Genomic DNA, 12252 nt, shown 5'->3' on the forward strand with positions numbered 1-12252 from the left:
AATAATAATAATAATAATAATAATAATAATAATAATAATAATAATAAATAAAACTGCTGCCATCAAAGAGAGTAGGAGCAATTAAATGGACAATTGTACAAACAGTATTTACAGTATTAGTGGAAAAGCAAGCACAAGGGAAATGCATAAAAAACAAAGTCAATAAGTATAGGCAACTTGAAATTCACATAAATATACAAATAAATCTAGGAAAATGATATAAAACAATTTATAATTCTATATATGATATACATACATGCTGTAGGAGGAAGCTTCTCCTGCAGCTGTGGGCTGCACACAGGTGCAGCAGGTGCTACATAATTTAAAATAATTTATTAAAAAAAAAAAAATTCATGACGATCATGTGGCTCATCCATCAGTCAGCCAAATGTGTGTCATGTCCAATCTTACTTTGAAAAACCCCGAGAGAACGAGTCAGTGAAAGTCCAATTGCAAAGTAGCAAGGGACTACTTTATATGAATGTCTCTGTTCAGTGCCCTGAGATGACTTCTGTTGTGACTTGGTCCTTCATAAATAAACTGAATTGAATTGAATCAAGATCACCTCCTGGAACCATCAAGCCTCAGCGTACCTGGATTATTCTGCCTCCATGTTCTACAACAAACACTTGGGTCAATCTTCCTACAGCGTCCATCCTGCCATCCTTCACCTTAAGACGACCTTTAGTCATTCGCTTTTGGAAATCTCCACCCTCCTCTCCACACTGGCCACAACTTCACAATCTGTAAGAAGAGAACTCTTCTACTCTTAAAGTACATCTTATACCTGCTACAACAGACCTCTGTGCTCATCACTCTGCAGATTCATCCCAAGCCCATCTTCACTTCACAATAAAATTCAACCAGGCACAGAGCGCATTCGATACATTTTATTTTGACAAGGCTGGTGGAAGTCAGCACATCAGTACATAACTGTGACTCTATATAGAACCGGTATGCACACCTTCACTTTACTGTCTCTCAGGTTTATACTTTATATTGCACTATTGTTTACTCTGGCCTTGCACATCCATTATCTACCTCTCATCATGTTATTGTCTTCAGTCAGCGTCCCTTTGTCTCCTGTTAGTCACTATTGAGCACGTTGCATCAGAGGTCCTGCTGCTGTTCACTTTTATATATATTTTTTATTTTTTTTATTTTTTTTTATATAACTAGTTGTGTTAGTTTATTTTTGCTAATGTTGTTGTTTGCTGCAACTTGAGTAGGAGTGTAACGCAATTTCAATTTCTATGTATGTCCTGTACATATGCAGAATTGACAATAAAATCAATCAATCAATCAATCAATCACATCTATGGAAATGCACTGGAACGTTTCAGAAGGCGACATAGGAAAATCCAGGCACAGAAACTTGGTCAGGATGAGTGGATCAATCAGGAGCATGAGATAATTGCTGGACATTTACTTGCGTGAGGCTTTCAATAAAATGGCACCGGATAGACAACAGGGGAGCGTTTAAATGGTACGGCCACCAGGTGAGAAGAATTACGCTGATCACAGCAGAGCAGGTGGGCATGAAGAACAGACAGGCATGCATCATGGCATTCCCACTCTTACAAACCCTTCATATGTTCTTACACACTTTGGCGATGAAGATGATGGCAATGAGATGAATCTACAGTACTTCACAACATGGACAGTACACAGATTTAAAAAAGGGTTTAAAAACCCCCACTATATAGTAAAACAGCAAGAAGTGAACCACAATATAAGAAGGGACAACTGTATACATTTATCCCACACCATCATCACAGTCAGAGTTTCATTTACATTCTGTCTTTGTTTTAATCTATAGACATATTTTGTTTTTAATTTCAGACCCTTGCAAAACACGCCCATAAAGCTCAAACTGAAGCTCTCACATCAGGAAAAACAAAATTTTTTTTTTTGCCTCTTTGATATTGATTAAAAATATGTTTTTGTTTAACCATGGGGAAAACAATGACCAGCTCCAAACCTGATAAATCTTTTTCTCTCTGAACAGTTTTTCACGTCAAAAGAATACAATAGGTTTTTATTTATAGGTTTGTTTTCTTTTCTCCATCTTTGTTGTAGAGTGTAAGAAAGCTTGTCATTTGATTGTTGTGCCTTTTGAGGGAAAGCGGTTTTGAAAGGATGCATCAAGACAACCAGCCCCCCCCCCCCCCCCCCCCCACACACACACACTCCCACCTCCCTGTCTCCTGCACCTAAACACAGCTCCTCTCAGTCCTCATCACTCAAGACGACAGCTGTTGCATACTGAGCAGAAGAGACAGAAGCTGTATTCCAACCTAAAGCACACATTTATCCTCTCTCACACTTCCTAAGACCGACGACATATGAGACAAATATTTTAGCGAACCACAATAGCCGAAACTGTACACCTATTTCATTTTAGTAACGAGAGCATTTTCATCATCAGACATGCAACCACACACTCCCTTTCAGCGAGAAAACGAGACCATCTGTTAGCTCTTCAGGTCACTCGACAGCAACATTGTTTAGGACTGACTTTAACGACAGCCGTGAACTGCATTCTGAATCTGTGCTAATCTGTCTCTGAAAGCCCCAGAAGGGAAGTGAGTCACTTTTATGCCAAGAAATTGGACAAATTCATTAGTTTTTGCACACAGTTTACTAGGGTTGCTTTGCATTCGTTTGAACAATCTCACAAACTGTAAAAGCTAGGATTTGGGATTATTTCCCTATGTTTATGAGTTTAACTTTGACGTAAAAAAAGGTATTTCTGTGTTACCTGTAAATTGGACTTAGTTTTAATAAGAATGTTTTGAGAGTGTTTGTTTCTCCTCTACACACAAATAAATGTGATGTAAATGTGAATCCAATAAATTTTCAATGCAAGTGAAGCTATACAATAATCTTTCATTGGGAAATGGGTTTATCTTTTTTTTTTGTCATGCTGAATAACTGTAAATTTATCATGTTATAATGTTTATTCACAACACATTTTATATTTCAACTCTTGTTTTGGGTAGAGCAAAACTATATAGAAAGAGTGTCTTCAATTTACCTCACATGTCTAATTTAAATAAAAGTAACATGAAAATGTGCATCAGATTCACTCATTATAATCACCTGGAAGTTTTTCAATATTCTGTTTGAATGTTGGGTAGTCTGCTCAGACACAAAGACTCCTTCTTACGCAAACACAATCATCTCCACCTTCTGTGGACAGTGCTCAGTGGAATTACACAAGCAGATCCAAACAGACATGAGAGGAATTTTCCTTTCTGCCTACAAACCTGTGAGTGTTTGATTTGCTGCCTGTCTTGCTTCAAAGAACACGTATCTTAATACCCATCAAAGCCAACCAATCTGTTTCTGTCTGAGATTAGTCTTGAGCTTTTATGAAGGACAGACCAAGTTTGGCCTATGGTAAGCCTCCCCCCAACAACAACAACAAAAAAGACAGTCTTTATGTTGTGGACTTGCCTCAAGTTGACAACAACAATGTGTCAACAGAAGAAGGGTAAATGGACTGTACTTATATAGCACCTTTCCATCTTATCAAGACACTCAAGGTGCTCTACACTACAATCTGTTCCCATTTACCCATTCATCATCACTCTACTATATTTTTACAAAGCTAATTGAACAAATGATTCTAAAGAGACTAATCAGTGCTTTAGATCCCATTCATACACTGGTGGGACACATCGGAGACAATGAGGGGTTCAGTGTGTTGCCCACAGACACTTGGGCATGTGACCACTGGTGGATTCATACCCCCAACTCTTGCATTTGAGGACAACTGCTTTAACCATTCAGCCACAGCTGCCCAGAAGAAGAACAGGTACAAGAGCTTAGTGAACGGAGCTAAAGATTAGATTAATTTGTGAGTACTGGATGAGGTTTAAAGATATTCCACTGGCACAGATTCCTCCCTCAAACCTTTCCTCTTTTCTTGGAAAAGAAGGGGGAAGGTCTTGTTCAACCCTTGACTTCCTTCCCTGTCTAAACTATTTAAAAGTGGATGATGCAGAGCTGCTGGAGGATAGTAGAAAGACCACTCTGAGGGCAATTTAACCAAAACAGATTATACAGTTGTTCAACTTTAAGGCTGTGAGTTTGATGAGCAAAACATAAATATTAGTCTAAGTTATCAGATTTCTCAAGTGTTAGTGAATAACATGTACGGTATTTAAAATGTGTGAAAAGCATCCATCCATCCATCCATTTTCTTTACCCGTTTATTCCATTTTGGGTCACGGGGGTCGCTGGTGCCCATGTCCAGCAATCACTGTGCGAGGGGCGGGGTACACCCTGGACGGGTCGCAAGTCCATCACAGGGACACATAGAGACAAACGAGACAAACAACCATTCACTCTCTCACTCACACCTAGGGACAATTTAGAGTTACCAATCAGCCTAACATGCATGTTTTTGGACTGTGGGAGGAAACCGGAGTACCCGGAGAAAACCCACGCATGCACGGAGAGAACATGCAAACTCCTCCCAGAAGGGCCCCTGGACCGGGGTTTGAACCAAGGACCTGCTCGCTGAGAGGCAGCAGCTCTACCAGTTGCGCCACCGTGCTGCCCGTGTGAAAAGCATTTTTAATGATATTTATTATAAGTTTCGTATTTGGAGTGACTATGGCTTTAATGTACAAACAGACCTCCTACGAGCAGGAGAGGTATTTTTTGGTTGTTAGACTGTCATGCAGCATCTGCTACCTCAGTGTAACGCATCTATTTGTGGAGGCATCCAGTTGGCATGTTGGTGTTCTACTCTTCTGGCACCGACTGCTGCATCAAGATGTATCCTGTAGTGTACACCAAAACACAAACTGCAGTGCTGATAAAGAAGACAGACTAAGAATGTTTGATTTTGGTGGAGAACATCTAACTCTAGCTTCTTTCTCTCAGCAGGTCTTGCTTTTTACATCATACTTCACTTTTGTGTACCGCTATGTGTGTGTGCTCTGTGTGTTCTGACAGACGCCTTTTCTGTCCAATTCTCTCTAAGATCATCTTGATAAGAAATCTAGATAAAGTTCCGCTACAAAAACTCAATTTTGTGACTCCTTTGGAAACATGAACCCATTTCCTTTTGCCTAAAGGTATAAATAAAAGCGTAGAATGAATTCACATCAACAAGGACCTGTATTGCAACATGTTGTCCATCTTAGTGGCTGGCCTTTTCCAGATGCTATCACTGGACAGGCGATTTTGGTGCAGCTTCTAAGCTTTACATTGCAAAGGCATGGTCTGAATAGCTAAACACAGATGCCTGCGTAGGTATCAATACACTGTATTTAGATATTCTGTAAACTGACTGCTGGAAGCAGAAATCATTCTGTTTACTGATGCCAGATTTTCATTAGTGTCACATCTGGGATATTTAGTTTCATTATTCATAATTGTTATACAAACAGAGCAAACTGGCAATTCTGTGTGCCTTCACAGGTTCTGACATTAAGCATGCACAGGGATCAATTAATGAAGCTTTGCATTAAAAGTAAAGTTTAAAAGATATTGGTTGTCTTACCATATATACAATATTATCAGTGAAAAAGTTGTTTCTGATGTTATTGTGTCAATATTTCACTTACAACTATATTACTGCTCACAACTGCAGTGGCGGATTAGAATTTAGCGTGAATATCTAACTATGATCATTTGATGCACAAAGCAAACAGCATATTTGTATTACCGTTTCATATATATATATATATATATATATATATATATATATATATTGCACAACATGCTTTTAAAATTTGAGAAAACAATAAATTGTAAATACACATTTGAATAAAAATAGACATAAATGTTAAACAGATGTTGATTTTTTTTTCCCCCACCATATTTTGCCAGTGCAACTGACTTGCATTGCTGTTGTTGCCAAGCAACAAATGCCATGTGATCCATGATGGTTTATTGCCTGGCAACAAAATTCTTCAGCTGAACGTGAATAAATGAAGTCAGCCAAGCTTAAAAGCTGCTGCACACAGACTTAAGTACTGTACAGTAACTTCTTGTGTGACTTTTGTTGAATTGGCTGAAAATGTTTGTCTGCATTGATGCTGAGCTGCAGCCCAGTGAAGAATGGTCGAACGCTGATCCCACTCCCCATTGTCACCATTCATATGGTAATCTCTCCCCCCCCACCCCAGAACACCAGCTAATTACTCATCTGCTGTGCCCTGATTCACTCTGCTGACCATCAGACACATTTAAGACCTCAAGTAAAAAAAGAAACCTTGGTAGCCATTTACATGATAAACACATGTAAAAGGATCAAGTTTTTTACGTGTACAAAAGGATTGTTTTATTTTTCACAGCAAACCTCTGAACACTCTTGGATTTAGGAAATGAGGATGCAAACATGGTCCAATAAAATTAAGAATCTTCTAATGACATTTTTTTCAATCATTGCTAGTTTGTAGACCATAGATACCTGCATTGTTCACTGAAATAAGTCCCTGAAATGTATTTTGGTTAAAGTAGCCAAGTTTTTGTTTTTAAACTTCATGTTTTTCTTTATTTTAATACCTTTGTTAATATTTCACACAGCAAAGGAATTTCTGACAAACTTATATGATTCTTACAACATACAAAATCAGCTTACTGTAGTCCCTCGCTACTTCGCGGTTCGTTTATTGCGACTTGCTCTATCGTGGCTTTTAAAAATAAGATTGGACATGACACACAAATGGCTGATTGATGGATGATCCACATGATTGGCATGGGATTTTTATTTAAAATAAATTATTTAAAATTATTTAGCACCTGCTGCACCTTTATGGGGCAACATGGTGGAGCAACTGATAAAAGCTGCTGCCTCTCAGCAAGAAAATCACTAGTTCAAATTCCAGTCCAGGGGTCTTTCTGGGTGGAGTTTGCATGTTTTCTCTGTGCATGCGTGGGTTTTCTCCAGGTACTCCGGTTTCCTCCCACATACCAAAAACATGCATGTTAGGCTCATTGATAACTCTAAATTGTCCCTAGGTGAGTGAGAGAGTGAATGGTTGTTTGTCTCGTTTGTCTCTATGTGGCCTTGTGATGGACTTGTGACCTGTCCAGGGTGTACCCCGCCTCTCGCACAGTGATTGCTGGACATGGGCACCAGTGACCCCCGCAACCTAAAAAGGAAGAAGCAGGTAAAAGATAATGGATGGGTGGATGGATGCACTTTTGTGCAGCACAGGGCTGCAGAAAAAGCTTCCTCCTGCACTTTTGTGCAGCCCATGCAGCAGGATAAATTTCCTTCTGCAGCTGATCAGCTGTTCTCCATGCAGGGCATAGAAGTGGGTGTGGCCAAGAGCGCTTGCAGGTGGATGAGAGCAGCGGAGGCAGAGAGAGGGAAATCATTACATTCTGTGCTCTTTTAGAGCGTTTAGAGTTTAAAAACATTGTTTAGATAAGTGTAAGAGTGTGGGAAGGATTTAAAACACCTTTATATATATATATATATATATATATATATATATATATATATATATATACTGTATATCTATATATGTATCACATACAGCTTGTGATACTAATTACACGGAAAGATTCACTTGAATTTTAAGATGTGACAAAATAAGAATAAAATTCTTTAACATTAATAAACAAAATTTTAGCTCTTTAATATAGAGTGTGAGGCCCCACCTTTGGATGTATGTGTGAGCCTGCCCTCCACTGTGACTAATGTATCAAATGTGGCACCAGGGTCATCTATAAATAACACCATGATGTTCACTTTCGGAGCAGGGGGTATGAGTCGTGTCTGGACAGATGGATGAATGGGTGAACAGTGCTGCAGTTGTTCTTGTTTTCTTGTTTGCATCCAGCAGAGTTTGGTCAGTTAGGTTACATTGAAGACCTGACCTACAAGCACACTGTCACACTCACTGAGTGCCTTAGGCTACCCTAACATTTTCTGAGAGTGCACAGCTTGTTCCCTTGGCTTTAACAGCATGGTGGATAATCTCTGCTACTGCAGAGTGGGTTAGTGTCTCATTTCATACAAGCTCGTAAAACAATCACAACACAGCTGTACTGCTGAGTGAGTGTTGTTTTGGCAATGTAAAATCAGTGTAGCTGGATTGACTCAGATCAGTTTTATTCAGCACAAGGCCAACAGACAACTAACCCATTTATTTTCATTACTCACTTTCTAGGAAGCTGGTGCATATCTCCAGTCGTCAACGGGCATGAAACCAGTTACACCCTGGACATGTCCATCACAAGGCCACTTAGGTCTGAACAACCATAAAGATTGTTCAGACCTTTTGATTAAAACATCCTGAAGCATGCTCAATAATCCAGTTAAATAAATAATGGAAAATAAATTGAAGATTTGAGGTCTGGTCTTCTGGACAGGCTCTTTGTTAGATTTTGTTTAAAATGTTTTTTATGCATCTGATTGTGGTGAAATAGTGCTAAATACATGGTTTGAACTATCTCAATGTGCATTTAGAGAGTTTTATATACTTATGTTTAGTAGTCTGAACACAAACCGTCCTGAGCTAAGCTGTAGGAGCTCCAACCTGACCGATGCGACCCCACACAGGCAGCAGAGAGGACACCTCAGGGTTAAATAAAAACAGCTGTTTGTTTGACTTTGGTTTATTCAGCTAAACATTTTCAAGAACAGTTTGTTCTAATTATTTTGGACCTGCTGTGGTCACTGTGTGCCATAATGTGCCGTGACAGTCAGAGGATAGCATTCTGAGTAGCAATATGTCACATTATATCCACCACATTTACAAAAAGCTGATGTTTATTTCACTGTGAAGGTGTGTAACGAAAAGGGTGACAGATGCTCTCTCACACTGAGTTTTGTGAAGTTACAAACCTTTATTTTTATATGCGGCTGTATTTCTTTTATATCGAGTCTGTTATGGGCTCATCAAAAAAATGTGACTGAAATGGCTCTGAATCATGTTGATGACGACGATATGGGGAAGGCAATAGTTCTGCTGGCTGCTACCTTGGTTTGAAACATCTGATTTTTTGCTCAACGTAACATAGGGAAAGAAAAAAAAAACTAGATTTAAAGCACAACATTTTTTTTATGTTGCTATTGATTTAAATACTGGGTGGCATGCTGGTGCAGTTGGTAGAGCTGCCACCTCTCAGTTTGAGAAGGTTGCTGGATCAAATCCCGGCCCAGGACCTTTCTGGGTGGAATTGGCATGTTCTCTTCATGCACGTGTGGGTTTTCTCCGGGTACTCCGGTTTCCTCCCACAGACCAAAAACATGCATGTTAGGCTGACTGGTAACTCTAAATTGTCCCTAGGCGTGAGAGAGTGAATGGTTGTTTGTCTCGTTTGTCTCTGTGTCCCTGTGATGGACTGGAGACCTGTCCAGGGTGTACCCTGCCTCTCGTACACTGATAACGGGACATGAGCAGCAGTGATCCCCATTACCCGAAAAGGACAAAGAGGTTAAAGATAATAAATGCATGCTGGATTTAAATACAATTTATAACCAATGAGAAAAGCCTCGTGACATGATTGAAACAAATGTTTTTATTCTCAATAAATAAATGTATACAGAATTAATTACCTTCACTTCACTCACCAAAAGCTATTTTTAAATATTGCATCTGGTACACGTTTATATAATATTCCTACGATTGTTTTCGTCAGGTAGTTTGTATAAATTTAGCTACACATAGCAGCAGAACCTGAAAAAAAGCATGTGTAGATATGGCCCACCTTAATGTGATACTGGGACGAAAAGCTTTTGATTGTTTGACCGGTATTGTTTTCTTGCCACAACTGCGCCTTTGTCCAAAAGTAATGATTTCCTCCTCTTTGTCCACAAGTCCACCACAGGAGGTCTGTGGCATGTACACAGAGGAACAGAGAGGAAAAGCTGGAGTGTTTCATTATAGTCTGTATTCACTGGATTATGGAACTTTATTGTGAGTCATTGTAGTCAAATGCACTTGAAACACTATCTCCTGAAGCCAGCTGTGCTGAGGGGCTTTGATTTCCATGTGCTTGGATGGCCCAGCCTACCCCCCCTAGATTTCCTCTGCACATGGTACAGTCCATTTAAAAAGGTGCTTGTCATCTCTCAAAGCTCTGTGTCCTTTCAGCAGTCAGCTGCAGGGTGCACATTTCATGGGGGTAGTGCTGGCTCTCTGACACACACATACACACACATAGACAGATACGCTCATGCTGTTACGGAACTCTCACAGAAACACACACACACATGCTTTCACACTGATCCACTCATACACACACACAACACACACACAATCTTTGAACCATTCACTCCCTCCAACAAAAACACATTTCCCCCCAGCCAGATATGTCTCCTTAAGGGAAAAAGGACAACCAGCTATGAGGATTTAACTTTCCCATTTTTCCCCCTTTAAAGAAAGGATTGAGAAGAAGTCAGGGAATTGAAAGAGGAGGATTTTATTTGGGGACATCTTCCTTGTAAGGACATGGTCAACTTGTCAGCATGACACCGTGTTTGGATTTCCCTCTCTCCTTCAGGCAAAAATCTTGAAAATGATGGATGACAACAAGCAGCTGGCCCAGCGCATCGATGGGGCCATTCAGTCAGCCAGCCAGGAGGTGACCAACCTGCGGTCAGAGCTGAGCGCCACCAGTCGCAGACTGGCCGAGCTGGGAGCGTCAGACTCCTCTGCCAGCATGCTTGAGACCTTGCAGCACAACCATAATGGTAAGAAAACCCCTTGGAATGTGCAGTGAGCCAAAATGCATGTTTGGATGCAGCAAACATGTGGAGGGTGATTTGAATCCAGCTGTTGGTATTCATGCAATGTGGATTATATTTCTGCATGAAATGTCATTAACAAGCTGAAAAGTCTCATATTATGTGGAAAAGTGCTTATTTAACAGACACTTGATGACAAAACTTAAAAAAAAGTATGTTTCTGTTGACTTAGTCTTTAATTATTCTTTCATGTTGAATAATTAACCCCTTGAACCTTTAAGAGGGGTGTTGGTGCTGCACTTCTTTAAGGCAGAGTGGGTAAAGTTACAGCGTCTTTTCACTCTCGGGCACTGTGTGTGCTGCTCCACTTGGTCCTCCTTTTACTGGACAGAGGATCTGTGTCTTTTGAAGGGAAAAGGAAGGAGGGCTGGTGTCAGGGTTGCCCTGGGTGACTGTTACTGAGCTGTTTGAATAGTTGCAAAGTCTGTCCTGCGTGTTTGTATTCACTGCGGCCGCTTTGTCCTTTTTCAACTTTTTCACTTGGTTTGACGTACAGATATTTGTCAGGTAACAGATGTGGGCTCAGTTTATTTGTGCATGCATAACTGTGGTTTGCAGCACAGATTTGTGTAGATACATTTGCCTATGGGCTTCCATGTCCTTTCAACTTCTGGCACACACACAGACACACACACTCTTGCTGTTTCCATAGCAGTCAGCTGGTACAGTGAACTGGGTGAGACAGATATGTTCCATCAGCCCTGGCAGCACACTCCTGTGAAACATCTTCCTCAGATACTTCTGAGCTCAAGTTCACATATAGACCTCTAGTGTTTCGTCTCCTAAATACAGAAATTGGTCTTTCCCCTTTGGCTTTTACTGATAGTGAGTTTTTTAGTCGTTAAATGACCTCTGTTGTGCTATTAAAAGCGGAAAATGTGAACATGAACTGTTTTACACAGCTGACTGGGGACAGTTCTGACTTGTGTCAGCAATGTTTTCAGTGGACTGAGCGGGTTTTGTTTTGCAGTTATTTCTCTCTTCTTGTGTGCATGCAACATACAATATCCCCTTAGCACTGATGCATGCTTACATTCCTGCTGTTCAGTGTGCATGTACCAGTGTGCGAGGTGATGAGCATTCCTCCGGGAGGGTTTGATCACTGATGTCATCGTCCCTAGTTGCTGCTTGTCAGCTCAGCTATGATGCCAACACGAACATGGTGGAATCACAATAATCTTGGAGAAAATCATATTTACATCGCAGAGACAGCAAAAATGAAAGCTCCATGACTGGTTCGCTCTTGTTTTAGTCCCAGTGTTTTTGAATAGGTTTTCCAGAACTGACTCCTATCTATGGATTCTCTCAATCTGTATTTTGTCTGACACAGTCATATGGAAAACGTGCTAAGTGTTTCTTATTGTCTCATTCTTTTTAAAAAACCTCATGCACACATCCTCTTCAATCTAAAGATTGTACCGTAGTTCCTGTTTCTTGCCCCGTATACCTTCCTTGTGTCTCAATCAATAGGTCTTTTTTTTCACACCCACTTCTTGCAATCTGTTCTCAGCCCCCTTTTTTGTTCTAAC

At 40.2% G+C, this 12252-nt stretch overlaps 1 protein-coding gene across 1 annotated transcript in view; it reads left to right on the plus strand.

Annotated features, from left to right (window-relative positions):
• The window catches only part of kazna (kazrin, periplakin interacting protein a), a 188298-nt gene that overhangs the window by 54054 nt on the left and 121992 nt on the right, over window positions 1–12252 (plus strand). The window contains exon 3 of the mRNA XM_037684930.1: window positions 10480–10669. Coding sequence (XP_037540858.1) covers window positions 10480–10669 — 190 coding nt within the window. The remainder of the gene's footprint in view (window positions 1–10479; window positions 10670–12252) is intronic.

The sequence above is a fragment of the Nematolebias whitei genome, chromosome 11 (genome assembly GCF_014905685.2).
Source record: "Nematolebias whitei isolate Nwh7 chromosome 11, NemWhi1, whole genome shotgun sequence".
NCBI classification, from domain to species: Eukaryota; Metazoa; Chordata; class Actinopteri; order Cyprinodontiformes; family Rivulidae; genus Nematolebias; species Nematolebias whitei.